The sequence below is a fragment of the Garra rufa genome, chromosome 20 (genome assembly GCF_049309525.1).
Source record: "Garra rufa chromosome 20, GarRuf1.0, whole genome shotgun sequence".
Taxonomy (NCBI): Eukaryota; Metazoa; Chordata; class Actinopteri; order Cypriniformes; family Cyprinidae; genus Garra; species Garra rufa.
Genome location: NC_133380.1, coordinates 7809000 through 7826653, shown reverse-complemented (window position 1 = coordinate 7826653; position 17654 = coordinate 7809000). Strand labels below are relative to the sequence as shown.

General features: G+C 30.3%; 1 protein-coding gene across 2 annotated transcripts in view; it reads left to right on the top strand.

The window, feature by feature from the left end:
- Positions 1 to 17654, top strand: part of cdk18 (cyclin dependent kinase 18) — a 102565-nt gene that overhangs the window by 73896 nt on the left and 11015 nt on the right. For both annotated transcript variants that reach the window (XM_073825718.1, XM_073825719.1), the window contains 9 exons: positions 2329 to 2385; positions 5215 to 5329; positions 6915 to 7009; positions 7201 to 7263; positions 9518 to 9641; positions 9832 to 9952; positions 13433 to 13530; positions 16383 to 16488; positions 16684 to 16726. In XM_073825718.1, coding sequence (XP_073681819.1) covers positions 2329 to 2385; positions 5215 to 5329; positions 6915 to 7009; positions 7201 to 7263; positions 9518 to 9641; positions 9832 to 9952; positions 13433 to 13530; positions 16383 to 16488; positions 16684 to 16726 — 822 coding nt within the window. The remainder of the gene's footprint in view (positions 1 to 2328; positions 2386 to 5214; positions 5330 to 6914; positions 7010 to 7200; positions 7264 to 9517; positions 9642 to 9831; positions 9953 to 13432; positions 13531 to 16382; positions 16489 to 16683; positions 16727 to 17654) is intronic.

The window sequence follows — 17654 nt, the reverse complement described above, 5'->3', positions numbered from 1 at the left end:
CAAACACTTGTGTCATGGTACTCTCATGAATGGCAGACGGTGGCGCGGAGGAGTCTGTATTTTTGTTTTCTTTGCGCACAAGTATTCTCGTAGCTTCATGAAATTACTGTTGAACCACTGATGTCACATGGACTATTTTACCAATATCTTTAATGTGTTTCTTGGCCTAAGAACATTTGGGTTGAGTTGCGTTGCTGTCTATGCAGGGTTAGAAAGCTCACAGATCTCATTAAAAATATCTGAATTTGTGTTCCATTTGCAGATTGGGAACAACATGTGGGAGATATACAAATAGATTTGTCAGTTTTCTTTCTCATCTGCTTACTTTCACTTTAACTTAAAAAAAAACAGCTGTTTATGATGACATACTGATTTGTTTTTGTGCATATTGGCTGGTAAATATCAGTTGATACCCAACCCTACTAATAACAGTTTCTTTTTATTTAAATATAGGACAGTCAAAGAGATGACTCCTTGAAAGACCCACAACACATCACCATGGGCATACCTGTAAAATCCATTACAAATTGCAGTTTGTTGCATGACATATGAACAGTTTTAGCACTTGTTTTATTCACTATTGAAAAAATGCAATATACTGTTTAATCACTATATACTGTTGCCTGTTTCCACATATTTGTTTTATTAATTTTGCAATTCCAAGTCCGCACTCAACAATGTGGCCTCTTTCACCCGTGAAGTTTTGTTAATTTTTATTTTGTGAATGTGCAACGTTAAGTAAGCACTTGTCTTCCAAACACTTGTTGTATATACAAAGAAACTGTTACTGAATTTACATTTGATGACATTAAAAATAAATTCAAAACATTAAACTTGTTGTTTGTATTTGCAAAGCCATTTAAGAACCTCTCCTTAAGAAAAGGATTTTTTTAAGGTAAGTGATTAAAACAATTTTGAAATTTAGTCAACAAAATGTGATTATTTAAATGTAGCTAAAATAAATTGATTGCAACCACTTACCTTAAAAAAATTGAGTAAATTCAATGAATATTTTTTCTTCAGAAACAATTAAATAATTTAAGAGGAAGTAGCATATTTAAATTGGGCTGAAATTACTCATTTTTTTAATACTAAGTTAACTAAATAAAATTGTTTAAATCCAAATAAATGTGTTTGTTTAAATTTAGATCAAATCAATTGATTGCAACCACTTACCTTAAAAAAATTGAGTAAATTCAATGAATCATTTTTTTCAGTGCACAAAGTTATACTGTTTAAATCAATGTAATAAACGATTTAAGTCAATTAGTCAAGTAATCTAAGTCAAGTAAATCAAGTAAGTCTAGTAATCTAAAATTATTCTGATCACATTACCCAAAATGTGTAACGTAACAGATTACGTTACTAACTACAATTTTTGTCTTACAAATTGTAATCCGTTATTGATTCCAAATTACAAGTAATCTACTCAGCTCTGTTAGTAATGTAATCCATTACATTACACATTACAATAGGATAATATTGTACAACATTGACACACACAAAAAAGTAAAAATATGTTCCATTTATTGTTATTAACATTAAGCACATTAAAGATTACATTACATCAAGGTCTCCCAAACTAGGGTTTGTTAAGGAGCTGCAGGAACCTGGTTTGAGTAATCATACAAAAATGTTAAATTAAAATAAATCATTAAAATCAATAAAAATAAAAAATTTTAAAAAAGTAATTAAAAAAAAAGAGAAATTATTTGTTTACCTGCATGTCATGTGACCATAGCCAACATTAGAGAACAAAAGAACATGCAAACGTGATACTTATTAATCAACATATATATATATATTTTTTTTTTAAATCTCAGGGGTACTTCAAGTAAATATATTACGTGAAAGAGGACCAGATGACAAAAAAGTTGTGCATTTTAATGTGTTTGAAGACAAAGGACTTCCAAAAACTTTGAAATACATGGTTAACCTACTGAGTGATCATTTAAATAAACATCAATGTGTTCATCAGTAGTTGATCCAGTGTTGAAACACTTCTTAAACCTGAAATGATTTTTGTAAATCAGTGGTCAAACACTGTGTCTCCACCTGACGAATGACTGAAGACTTTCTGAATGTATAAAAGCAGTATGTTATTTAAGAAAGGGAGTTAGGGAGAATCATGATTTATTGCTATTGTGTAAATGTGTAATCATATAATACATAAAGTAACAGTAATCTGATTACAAGTATTTTAAAATGTAATTTGATCTAAATAGAAGTACTTAATTTTTGGAACAAATGTAAAAAAAAAACAAAAAAAAAAAACAATTTCAATAAATTGCAGACACTTTGCTTACACTGTATTCCATTCTTTTTCAGTCGGACATTGGCTTTGGGAAACTGGAGACCTATGTGAAGTTGGGCAAACTAGGAGAGGTAAGATGTTTTCACTTCCCTAGGTAAAGCAAAAAAATGTTATAGGCAAAAATGAAAAACATAAAACAGCAACCATCGAAATGAACAATCAAATGTGTTCATTACGAGATTCCCTGCAGGCGATTACAGTGAATATGAGTCGTGTTGAATGTGGATTCTGATTTAATGGGCTTTTTTTTGGCATGAAGAGACATCGGTCTCTAATATGCTCAAAGCTGTACCGCGACTAGCCCGTCAATTTTCCATTAAGTGCAACAAAGCATGCACATTGCAAATTGTGAGAAATAATGTACTACATACAACCCTGAGGAATACCGTATCTAATGACTGTGTGAGAAAAACTTGAAGTATTGGAAAACGTACTGGAGAAGGACTATAGTGAATTCACCTCAATAAAGAAACAAATAGTGGTAAAGTACATTTCATAGCTTTTCATCAGCAGTTCTAAATGTTATCATTAACATTTACAACTGCTTTTAGCTTTGAATTGAAAAGTGAGGAAATTAATAAAATCTTAAAAAGTGTGATATGGTTTAATTCTATAGCTCTAAAATATTATATCAGCTAGTAGTAGTAACTGTTCTTTTTTGAGTGAAATATCTGTAATATCGCATTTAAAAACCTTAACCTAATAGGCATGTCATTTAGCAGATACTTTTATACAAATTAATTTACAAGGATTATCAATTCACAAGGACAATCATCTTGGAGAAATCTTAGGTCTAAGTAAATGATGGGACATAGTTCACGGATCTATCCTAGTAAGGCTGTGAACCAAGCCTGTTTAAAAGGTTATTCTTTTTTTTTTTTTTTTTTTAAATGAATACTTTTAACAAGCAAGGACACATTAATTTGACAAAAAGTGACAGTAAAGACATTTATAATGTTAATAAAGGCTGTTCTTTGGAACTTTTTAATAACCATTTCCATAGAAATATTAAGCACAAGTGTTTTCAATAAATCTTGAAAACATTCTAAAGACTGGAATAATGATGCTAAAAAATTCAGCTTTGTACCACAGAAATAAATTACATTTTACTATATATTGAAATAGAAACATTTATTTTACATTTTAATAATATTTCACAATTTTTACTGTATTTTTCATCAAATAATAACAGCCTTGGTGAAATAGGAGACTTTTATAAACATTCAAATACCTTACTGACCCTAAACTTATGAACATCAATGTACAGCTTTCCAGTTAGCAGGCTAGATCTTGAACCACACAGTTAAACCACTTCATATTTTACATTTCTATAGGTTTTAGTCCATTATTACTGGATTATGTTTTTATTAGCGTTTAAAGGTGCTTTTAGCTCAGATTTGAAAAGTCAGGGAAATTAATAAAATCTTAAAAAGAGTCATACGGTTTTATTCTAGCTCTACAATATTAAGTCAGCTAAAATTGTCTCTTTTTTGAGTGAAATATCTGTAAGATCGCATTTAAAAACTTACTTACTAACTTACTAGGCATGTCATTTAGCAGACACTTTTATACAAAATAATTTACAAGGATTATCAATTTACACATTAATTTGACAAAAAGTGACAGTAAAGACATTTATAATGTTCATTTTAATAACCATTTCCTCAAAAATATTAAGTGTTCAACATAAATACTAATAAGAAATGTCTCTGAAGGATTATGTGACACTAAAGACTGGAGTAATGATGCTGAAAATTCAACTTCGCATCACAGGAATAAAATTACATTTTATAAAATAATCACTTAGAAAGCACTTATCTTAAATCATAATAATATTTCACAATTTTATAATTATTACTGTATTTTTAAGCACATAAATGCAGCCTTGGTGAGCATAACAAACGTTTATAAACATTAAAATACCTTACTGACCCCAAACTTGTGAAAAACAGTGTACAAACTTTCAGCTAACAGCCCAGATCTTATACCACACAGCTAAACCATCTCAAATTTTATATTTGATTTTTTTTTTATTGATTTTAACTTTTTTTTTAGCTATGCTTATCTCAATCCAACATACATGTAATCTCAATATGAAATGACTGTAATAAACAATATCTTACCAGTTTTAAAGAGTAGTTTTGATTTCCCAGCTGACATACTGGTTTTAGACAAAAACCTCTAACCAAACTAGATCTGGATCTCATCTGGTGGATAGCAGGTCTGATATGATTTAGGAAAGCAAGAATAAAAACAATGTTAAATGCAAAAACAATGCAATTTACAATGTAACTGTGCATTTAGGATACACAAAAATAAAGGTTCTTTATTGGCATTGATGGTTCCATGAAGAACCTTGATCATCCATGGAACCTTTCAAATGCAGAAAATGCAGAGTGGAAAAAGGTTCTTTAGAATTTTTAAATGTTCTCCAAAATGGTTCTTTCAAGAACTGTTCAATGAAAGGTTCTTTGGCCAACACTGCAAAAACAACCTTTTGGAGCCTTTAAGTGTTTTTCTACTATATATCTTGCTGTTGACATCAATGACCAAATTTCCTGTCAATATCTACAATATTTAAGCACAAATGAATCTGTCATTTGGTAGAAGGTTGAAAAGCATCACGGAAAAACTGGCAACCAACAAAACTACATGTTTGTGCAGTCCATTGAAATCCAAAAGACATCTTGGGAACCAAACATATTCTTATATTGTCATATTGCTGGGCTTTATGGTAATAATGTTTGATTTCAAGACATAACTGTTTGCTTTTGTACAATATCTAGAGTCGCCAAAGTCTGGGTCCTCGAGCAAAACCAGTAGAGAAGCATTGATCTATTCTGCACCACTGCTGTTTCCCAGATGATTGACATATTTTTGTCTTCCTGTCTGTCAAACAGGGCACATACGCGACGGTGTTTAAGGGTCGCAGCAAACTCACAGAAAACCTGGTGGCGCTGAAAGAGATTCGTCTGGAGCACGAAGAGGGCGCCCCGTGCACGGCCATACGGGAAGGTGGCGTCCTGCTCTCTCACAGACACACAACTATGATTTGGAGCTCCCCAGTTGTTCAAAACCCAGATTGTCACGAAGAGTATACATTCTAAACTAGCAAGCCACAGGCGTCTTCTTCACCCAGCCTGAATCACTCCATCTAAATGAGATGGAGTACGTGAGCGGGGTTGCTAATGGAAAACGCTGATGTGAAGCAAGGCTGCCACCCAGTGGCTTCTGAGCTCACGACAGAGGGATCATACAGTGATGCATTGCATTACAAAACATGTCAGGAGAGGTCAGGGTTAGGCAAAATTCAGAAAGCAATTGTGTTATAGCTTAGGGACTTTATTTAAGTATCAACTTGCTTCAGGTGTAAGATTACGGGGATCACTTTCTCTAAAGAAAAGGCTGAGATGCAGAAGACTTAAGCAGAAGTTGCCATTCATTCTCATATCTCTTCTTTAATATTTAATTCTTTCTTACTGCATAAAAAAAGACTTAAAATGAGGGGTAAATTAGAGCTTTGTTACTAATCTATAAATTACTAATTACTTAATAAAAATGATAAATAATTTTAAGTAATTAGATATGAAAATAAAATCTATTCATATAATAAAATAACAAACATATAATATATATATATATATATATATATATATATATATATATATATATATATATATATAATATAATATAATATATATATAATTTTATTTAAAAATGTAATTGAAAAACCAACATTTTACAAATAAATTAAACCAAAAAAATTCTAAATATGAATAGCGAAAATATCTAAAATATAATTATAAAATATAAATATATTTTCCAAGTTTATCATAATTATGGTTATTATGGTTATTCTTTAAGTATTACTTATTTTGTATAATAGTAAATATTTATAAATGTTAAATATTACATTATAATATAATGCACATTTTATTAACAAATAAAATAATATCAAATAATATATATTACATATGTATAATATTTAATATTTATTAATATCAAATATTACATGACATTACAATGCATTTTATTAACAAATAAAATAATATCAAATAACATATTTATATAAAACAAATAAATGTTTCCATAAATAGCAAATATGTTGGCTGTTTATGGATAATAATATTTAATTTTTCAGCATAAATAATATATACACACTGGTAGAATTCTTTAAATATTACATATTTATTATTATTAAATATTACATTATAATACACACACACACTGGTAGAATTCTTTAAATATTTAATGTTATGAAAAATATTAAATAATATAATGCAGACTTTATTAACAAATAAAAATAGATAAAATAATATATATTTATATAAAACTATAAAAATCAATGTTTCTATAAATGGCAAACATGTTGGCTGTTTATGAGTAACACCATTTACTTTTTCAGCATGAATAATTACTAAACATCACTTAGAGCCATTTTCTAATTTGAATGACAATTCTGCATCCTGTTTGGCTCGATTAAAATTCAGGAACTGGATTAGAATTTCAAAAGCCAGCCTCGATTCCATTCTGAATATTGCACAACCTGGAGGTTATTGTTTAATGTGCTCATTGTCATATTCTTGTTGTTTTGCACCAGTGTCCCTGCTGAAAAACCTGAAACACGCCAACATCGTAACGCTGCATGACATTATCCATACGGACCGATGTCTCACCCTCGTCTTTGAGTACCTGGTAAGCCACGTCACACGGCTTGTCTTCAGAAAACAGTAGCAGCCATAGAGTTCAATGCTTTGTGATACTGGGTGTGGTGGTATTTGACGTCTTTTCCTCTTCAACTATGAAAGCAACCTCAAAAAGTGACAGGACCAGTCTGGTTTGAATACCATTTTGACATCATGTCATGTCATGTCATATCTTTGCAGGACAGTGACTTGAAGCAGTACCTCGACAACTGTGGAAACCTAATGAGCATGCACAATGTGAAGGTAACAGCGAAAAAAAACACCAACAAGCTTACCAACTATCTACATAGACAGCTACCTTCTAAGGCGGCATCCTAATGCGAAACACCAAGAGAGATGTGAGAGAATTGATTCTGATAGAGTGTGACATGTTAACATGTTGCTAAATAACAAGACGTTTTCGGTGACAAGCAATTTGTTAATCGAATACAAGCACAAAGCTGCTCGACAACACCACAGCCAATCAGAAGATACGGTTATTAAGAGCAGGGTTTTTGGACCAATGAGATTTCAGTGGGCGGGGCTACTCAGTAGAGCCAGAGCAGCAATCAGATCTCATTTGTGATTTTTCTTACCTGTAGGGAAAACTTGGGTGGAAATTAGAGCATTGGGAAGGCATAATTGACTAATTAGTTTGTTGAAATGACTAATAAGTCAATTTATTAAAGAACATTAAATAGAAATTAAGTATAGATCTTTGGGTGACATTTCAAACACTGAGTAATAGCATCTAATGATTTGGAAATAGACCATATGTTTTATGATAATGAGGAATTTAGGCTGAAAAATTAATGAATTGATTAAAAACTATACTAACAGCAGTAATCAACTTTTCTAATTCGACGGCTAATTGCTTTTTGCGTGTCACTTTATCATGGTGCACCTGGATAAAACATGATGTCGGACAAAATAAAATAAAATTAAATTAAATAAAATAAAAAGGATATATAAGAAAGTGCATAATGGGTAAAGACGTATTTTAATTATACTTTTTATTATTAAATAAAAAAATAAAGCTGAATTTTTTCAATTTTTGAATATTTTAGAATGCTTCGTAATGCATTCCGGGTTGGCGTTATTTGGTTAAAATTTGTCTAACTTACCCTTTTAAATTAGACTGATTTAATCAAATAAATGACACATTTAACCATTTAAATAATATAAATTTAACTATTTGAATTTAAAAAATATGTAACGGTTTATAAAACACAAATGTAACCGTTTGACAATTTTAAACATTGAAATATACATATTTAATTTAAATACAAATTTAACCATTTAAACTACACATTAATTGCCAATTTAAATTTAAATTTAACCATTTAAACTACAGATTTGAATGATTTTACATTTTAACCATTTAAACTAATGATTTTAATGATTTAAAGATTTAAACTACACATTAATTGCAAATTTAATTTAAATTAAAATTTAACCATTTAAACTAATGATTTTAGCCATTTAAACTAACAATTTTAACTATTTAAATTAAATAAAATAAAATAATAAAAAAGTGAATAATGGGTAAAGAAGTCTTTGAAATAATTCAGCTATACCTGTGATTATTAAATATAAAAAAGCAGAATTTTCAACTTTCAAATATTTCAAAATATTTAGTAATGCATTCTAGGCTTGCGTTATCTGGTTAAAATTTGTCAAATTTACCCCTTTAAATTAGACAGATTTAATCAAATAAACTAGACATATTTAACCATTTAAATCATATAAATTTAACAATTTAAATTAGAAAAATGTAACTTTATAAAACACAAATGTAACCGTTTCACAATTCTAACCACTGAAATATACAAATTTAAACTGGCGATTTTAACCATCTGCAAATGTAAAAATCTGGTTAAAAGTTGCCAAACTTATCATTTTAAATCAGACACATTTACCATTTAAGTAATATAAATTTAACTACTTAAATTTAATAAAACATTTATACATTTTAAACATTTAAAATGTTTATCAAACAAATGTAACCATTTGACAAATTAACCATTAAAATAATAATGATTTAATTTAAATAGGCAATATTAAATTAAGTATAGCTCTAGGTAACATTTCAAACACTGATTAACAGCATCTAATGATTTAGAAACAGCCCATATGTTTTATGATAATTGGCCAATTAAGCTGAAAAATTAATAAATGAATCAAGAAAAAACTAACTAATTTGAAAGCTAATTGCTTTTTGCATGTCACTTTATCATGCTGCTCCTTGATAAAACATGGTGTCAGGCATAAAAAATATAAATAAAATAAACATATTCATTATTGAATAAAAAAATATATAGTTTAATTTTCAACTTTAGAATATTTCATAATGCATTCTGGGATTGTTTTATTTGTAGTGGATACATGTAGTGTTGACTTAATTTGGTCAAAATCTACATTTGAAGGAAGCTGCCTACATTTGGGACGCCTTAAAATGCTGCCTTTGTTGGTATTTTAAGTTTTAGAAGCGCTAACATCCGCCTCTCTGTCCTTGTAGATATTTATGTTCCAGCTTCTTCGTGGTTTATCATATTGTCATAAGAGGAAGATTCTCCACCGGGACCTGAAGCCTCAGAATCTGCTCATTAATGACAAGGGAGAACTCAAACTGGCAGACTTTGGTGAGACTTTCTTACAAGGCCTGAATATTCACAGATGCATTTACTTTGGTGTGCGGTACAAAGAATATCTGACTTGTTTTTTAGCACATTACCCAGCAGCGGTCTCCCATGTGACTCTTGGCTGGGATTCTGGGTTTCCCAGCAACCTTTGTTCATCGCCTTAACTATCTGTCTAATCTTGCTTGTTAAGGTTTGGCCAGAGCGAAATCAGTCCCGACAAAAACCTATTCGAATGAGGTTGTGACCTTGTGGTATCGACCTCCTGATGTGCTGCTGGGATCCACGGAGTACTCAACACCGATAGACATGTGGTAAGATGTTTCTCCTATAAACCGCTGCTGGAAAACATTGGACACAATAGTGCTACAGTATGGCATCAGTAAGCTTTGAGCAAAACTATTGGTTCTGCTCATACACAATGCTCACAGACTATAAAAAGGCAAAAAACGGTCTATAATCTAAAATTATAAATCATAATATATACTGGAGGACTGGCTCTTTTGATTTGGGTCAGTAAATAATATTACAGCAAGCGCATAAACAAATTGGGAAACTAAGCACCATTCATATTTTCTTCAGCAAACTGGTTTAAATTTGTTATTATCCTTTTAAATTAGGCAGATTTAACCTCTGAAACTAGACATATTTAACCATTTAAATAATATGAATTTAACAATTTAAACTAATTTCACTTAGTAACCATTTGACAAAATTAACTATTGAAATAATACCAATTTACTATTGAAATTTAACCAAATTAATTGAAATATACAAATTTAATTTAAATAAGCGATGTTAACCAATTAAATTACAAATTAGTTACCTATTAAATAGGCAATTTTAACCATTTAAATTACTTATTAGTTGAATTAGTTACATTTGCAGTTAGAGCACCCCTCACATTTTTTTTTCTAGACACATTTAACCATTTAAACTAGGAAAATGTAATAGAATATAAATTTACCTATTCAAATAATACAAGTGTAACCACTTGACAAATTTTAATTTCATATTTTCTGCAGCAAATGTGAAAATCCGGTTAATTTAGTTGTTAAACCCATTCTTTCAAATTAGACATTTATCCAAACAGATTTAACCATTTAAATAATATGAATTTACCAATTTGAACTAGACAAATTTCACTGTTTAATCAGTAGAAATGTAACTATTTGACAAATTAACCATTGAAATAATACTAATTTAATTAAAATTGTCCATTTCAACCCTTTAAATTAGATATTATTTACAAATTTAATTTAAATAGGCAATTTTAACCATTTAATTTAGATAATAGTTGAATTAGTTATATTTGCAAATGGTGCACCACTCACATTTTCTTCAGCGAATCTGAAAATCTGGTTAAAATATGTCAAACGTATGCTTTTAAATTAGACAGATTTAACCATTTAAATACTACAAATGTAACTGTTTGACAATTTAACCATTGAAATAATGCCAATTTAATTTAAATAGGCCATTTTAACCATTTAGGTGAGATATTAGGTAAAAAAAATTTAATTTAAAAAGGCAAATTTAACCATTTCAATTAGGCATTAATTACTTTTGCAAACAAAGCACCACGTATCCTTTTAAATTAGACAGATTTAACCATTTAAATACTGCAAATGTAACTTTTTGACAATTTAACCATTGAAATAATACCAGCTTAAATTTAAATAGGCTATTGTAAACATTTTGAATAAGATATTAGGTACAAAATGAATTTAAATAGGCAAATTTAACCATTTAAATAAGGCATTAATTACTTGTGCATCCAAAGCACCACTCATATTTTCTTCATCAAATGCGAAAGTCTGGTTACAATCCTTTTAAATTAGACAGATTTAACCATTTAAATAATACAAATGTAACTTTTTGACAATTTAACCACTGAAATAATTCCAATTTTATTTAAATAGTGGTTTTTAACCAACTTATTATTTTTAATTAGACAGATTTAACCATTTAAACTAGACACATTTAACCACTTAATATAAATTTAACCAATTTAAATAAAAAAAACTGTTTATAAAACACAAACGTAACCGTTTGACAAATTTAAACATTGAAAATACATATTTAATTTAATTTAATATTTAATGTAAATTACATATTAGTCGAATTAGTTACATTTAAAAATATAGCACCATTTTCATTTTCTTCAGCAAATATGAAAATCTTTTTTTTTTAAATTGTCAAACGTATTCTTTTTAATTAGATTTAACCATTTAAACATTTAAATAATATAAATGTAACTATTTAAGTTAGAAAAATGTAAATGTTTATAAAACATAAATCTACCATTTGACAAATTTAACCACTGAAATATACAAATTTAATACTACACTTTAGTTACCATTTAAATTTAATTACATATTATAACATATTAGTTGAATTAGTTACATTTGCAGTAAGAGCACCACTCACATTTTCTTTTTTCTAGACACATTTAACCATTTAAACTAGCAAAATGTAATATAATATAAAATTGTTTAAACTAGATCAATTTAACCATTCATATAATACAAATGCAACCACTTGACAAATTTAACCACTGTCTGAAATAATATAAATGTAATTTAAAAGGCAATTTAACTACTTAAAATCAAACTTTAGTTGAATTTAGTTTTTTTTTTTTTTTTTTTAGTAAATATCAGTGGTGCTTGCAAACAAATTAGAAATTAGTTGAATTAGATCAAATTCACTCTACACTCAAAATAAATCACACCATGGTTAATTATTAAGCATTTGAGTTTAAATATTCCCATAGGGTGTTTATTCAAAACTCCTTTAATTTGAATACATTGAATAAATGTAATAATTGAGTAAAAAAAATGGCAAGCTGTGGAACAAGTAAGATTCATTTAGTTATTTATGATAATTTGATATACCTGGTTATTGTGCATTTAAACACATTCAGTTCATTAGCACTTGTACATAAATTTGTTTTATTACATTTATGACTGACAAATATGCAAAACAAGTTCATGTTAAAACCGTAATAGATAGAAATTTTATATGCAATTAATATACATACATCTTTAATGTAGGCAAAAAAAGTTTTCTTTGACAGTGTTTTTGAGATGATTGATCATTGCCATCACTGAAACGTTTTTTGCTTTCTCAGCACTCAAACACATTCAATTTAATTTTTTCGATGTCCTGTGTCAAAATATATAAATGAATGGGTTCACATAACCTTTTGTTTTAGGGAAAAAAAAATCCCATTTACGAACTTTATGAAATAATGCATCAAACTGCCGTTTGATCATGCCAAAGAGCTCTCGACTGTTGCTCAGTCCTCCAGAAGAAACATTAAGTTAGAAAATTGAATTCTGTCTTTCCTGACACAACCTTTTAACGTCACACGCGCACCCTGACACGCACTCCTCGGGCAACCTTGGATAGCTGACACGGACTCGGACATAAATGCTTTTTTAAAGCTAAGCCGTCCTGTTCGATAAAAATGCCGTTGTGTTTAATCCTCAGGATTAGTCCAGCGGGCTAATCAATCCGAGCGTGACAGCAGCCACATGTGTCTTTCCCATATCTCCACCTCGCAGCTTTCCCAAAACTACCCTCCAGTCAAGCAGACGTCAAACTGTGATAGGAGAATACTCTCAGAGACGCCGTTATCTAAAACATCTGTGACAGTCCTGATCTGATATATTCAAATGATGTCTGCTGGCTTCATTTAAAAGCTTTGACGTATACAATAACAGCACTGAAATTAAAAGAGATTTTATGATCATAACGCAGCAGGAAAATGATGGATGTCTCTGTATGACTAGGGGCGTGGGCTGTATCCTGTACGAAATGGCGACAGGCCGTCCCATGTTTCCCGGATCCACCGTCAAAGAGGAACTACACCTGATATTTCGGCTCATGGGTATGAGTGTCATTTTAATTGTTATGCATGAATTAAAACACTTGAAAATCAAGGTTCTATATTATATATGTGGTTCTATGAAGAATTTGAACACTTACAGAAACGTCCTTTATAATTATGATTCAGATTATTAAAATGTGCTCTACACTAAGAAAAAAAACTGTTATTTTAGGAACTGTTCCATTAAAAGGTTCTTTTGGGAACCAAAAAAAATTTTCTCTTATGGCATCACTGTGAAAATCCCCTTTTGGGGTTTCTTAGGCAAATATGAAAATTTGCTACATTTGCACATTTGTTTTATTTGTATTTCTTAATAGTTGATTCAAAAGTTGGTCAGAAAGGTGTTTAAATGTTTTGAAAGAAGTCTTATGCTCACCAAGGCTGCATTAATTTTTATTAAAAATACAGTAAAATTGTAAAATATTAGTACAATATTAAAAAAATGTTTTCTATTTGAATATATTTAAAAATGTAATACATTTCTGTGATCAAAGCTGAATTTTCAGCATTACTCTAGTTTTCAATGTCACATAACATTTCAGAAATCATTCTGATATGCTGATGATGCTGGAAACTTTTAGTATTTTAATGAACAATTTAGAAAAAAAAAATTAATAATAATTTTTTCTCATTTATAGACAGGACAAGACCACCAAACTGAGATATGAAGCAAAAAATAATTACAATGAATGCACAGCAGTTAGGGGTGGGCGATATGACCAAAATCTTATATCATGAAAGTAATTTTATTTCACGGTAACCATATATATATAACAATATAGATTTTTGCTTTAAATAAGGTATTTATGATATCAACATTTTTGATACCATAGAAATGTCATAATTCTTGACTCCAGTGTTAACATCACAAAAAAAAAAAGTATGCTAGCCTAAATAAAATAAAAAATTAAAAAAAATCAAGTTCAATGAAGACAAACAGTCAGCGATTAAACAACAAGAATAAGAAAATAATTACAAGCAATAAGACAAAAAACTACAGTAGAACAAATAAGAAAAGCTACATACAATTGGTCAAAAGTTTACATACACCTTGCAGAATCTGCAAAATGTTAATTATTTTACCAAAATAAGAGGGATCATACAAAATGCATGCTATTTTTTTTTTATTTAGTACTGACCTGAATAAGTTATTTCAAATAAAGACATAGAAAATAATAGTTGAATTTATAAAAATGACCCTGTTCAAAAGTTTATATACGCTTGATTCTTAATTGTTACCTGAATGATCCACAGCTGTGTTGTTTTTTTTTTAGTCATAGTTGTTCATGAGTCTCTTGTTTGTCCTGAACAGTTAAACTGCCTGCTGTTCTTCAGAAAAATCCTTTAGGTCCCACAAATACTCTGGTTTTTCAGCATTTTTGTGTATTTGAACCCTTTCCAAAAAAATAACTGTATGGTTTGCGATCCATTTTTTATACACTGAGGACAACTGAGGGACTCATATGCAACTATTACAGGTATTACAAGCTTTAAACACTCACCGATGCTTCAGAAGGAAAAACGATGCATTAAGAGCCGAGGGTTAAACTTTTTGATTTTGAAGATCAGGGCAAATTGAATTTTGTCTTCTGGGAAACATGCAAGTATCTTCTGTAGCTTCTGAAGAGCAGTACTTAAAAAAAAAAAGTTGTCCTTTGTTTGATTTTGATATCCATCTTTTTACACTGTTATTGCTGGAAGTTCAAATAGACAAAAAAGCTGAAAAACCAAAGAATTTGTAGGACCTGAAGGATTTTTTTGAAGAACAGAAGGCAGTTTAACTGTTCAGGTCAAACAAGGAACTCATGAATAACTATCACTAAACAAACAAACAAAAACAGCTGTGGATCATTCAGGTAACAACCCAGTATTAAGAATCATGTGTATGTAAACAAGGGTCATTTTTATGAATTTAACTATTATTTTCTCTTGTGGGCTTTATGTAGACTTTTTTTATGTGAAATATCTTATTCAGGTCAGTAATAAACATAAAATAACATGTGTTTTGTATGATCCCTAATCAACATTTTGCAGATTCTGCAAGGTGTATGTAAACTTTTGACCTGAACTATACATTGTATAAAGTAATCAAATGCATAAAAACGCTGCGTAGTCTTCACTGTGTAAATTCTGCTAAGTTAAGAAAGCGATTTTCTCTCTTTTGTTGTTTAAATAACATGAATAACAGACAGAAGGAATATTAGACTGCTGTCACTTTAAGAGCAGCCCGAATCCAGTATACAGTTACACATGTGTTTTCTTTCTCAGCTGTTTGCATTCACTTTGCTTCAGATTGCATTTCAATGGCTTAAAATCACTTGTTTTTAAACCACAATACTTAAAAAGGCATGCAAATTATATGTTTTTGTGACACATGAGCATGTAACCGTCACATGAAAATCTCCACCAGTTGAAAAATTGCTACCGGTTTATCGTGTCTACCGGTATATCGCCCAGACGCCAACCCCTAACAGCAGTAATTGTTCAACATTCAGAATTACTTTGTATCCAAAAGTACTTGTTTCACAAAAAACGAATTTACTTACTACTAAGTGACTTGCTGGCACACTCTCAGATTGACTGATTACATGCTCCTCATAGGCGCTCGTTCCAGCAGCCAGCTGTAAACATGACAACCTGTACAATTCGGTTTAGAAGCTGTGCAAAGCCAGCCAACCAGATCAGAGCTTGCCAGATCAACAAAACATCAGCCATTTTTTATGCAGTATGCACCAGGCGGTCAGCGAACGGGCTGTGGGTGGTCGTGGGTGCACCATCTGAAGCTGAATGGAGGTCTAATTATCTCACTGTAGGACACATACTAAAATTCTTACACTTCTTTCCATAACCAGGCACCCCAACCGAGGAGACCTGGCCCGGAATCACAGCTAACGAGGAATTCAAATCCTACCTGTTTCCTCAGTACAAAGCACAAGCGCTCATTAATCATGTGCCCAGGTACCACGCATACACCACAAACTAACTTGCATGCAACAGGACTAGCTTTTGGCTTCTTTAAATAAAACGCACAAAGAAAAACACACCTGTATCTAGGAATAACAACAGAGCAGTATGTTTTGGAGACTTTGCATGCTATGAATTATAGATGGTGAATATTGTAATACACACGCTTGTTTTTTTGTTTGTTTTAAGGCTTGACACAGAGGGAATAGACCTTCTTACGGCTCTATTGCTGGTGAGTGAAAATTAAAAAAACTAAAAAAGTTGGATTATTCTGATTTGAGCTAGAAGCATATATTATGCAAGTATGCAAACAAATAAGCCTCAGCCAATGCATCAAAAGCGTGAGTATTTCAGGCTTGTTCAGAAGCATCCAAGATGTTTGTTTCTTCATGGGAAGAGATTTGAAGAAATTTAGCACTGCATGACTTGCTCACCAATGGACCCTCTGCAGTGAATGGGTGCCGTCAGAATGAAAGTCCAAACGGCTGATAAAAACATCAAAATAATTCATAAGTAATACACTCCACTCTAGTCAATCAGTTAACATCTTGTGAAGCAAAAAGCTGCATCTTTGTAGGTCTATGATTTCTGACATGCGGAATTTAGTGAATAACGTGGAATAACATAGAATTTGTCAAAGTCTGGATGAATTAATCAAAAGTAGATCATTACACTTAAATCAAACCGTGATATAGACTAGTATCTGTAAATATTAAGCCACAAAAATATGAATATAAATGAATCCTGCATGTTCAGCGTGTCTCTGTGTTAATTAATGGCACATCAAAATAAAATACTTCAAAATAAAAGTACGGTTTAATTTGAAAACATTGTGCCAGAAATATATTAGTATTGTTCAGTAGAATTTTTACATAGCCTACTACAACTACTACTACTACTATAACTACTACTTTTTTAGGATATAATCACATAACATGTCTTTCATGTTTTAATTTTAAATAGTAAATCCCATGTTTGCCAAAAAATAAAGTTAGCTTAATAATTAAAAGATAAATGAAATTAATGTTTTATGCTATCATTTGATAACCAGAACATTTTAAAAACCTTTCATAAGGCTATTTTAAGAATAAATTTGAATAAATTAAGTATGCATTCAAATAATTAGACATGCTAAAACACAGAATTTGATAACAATAGAA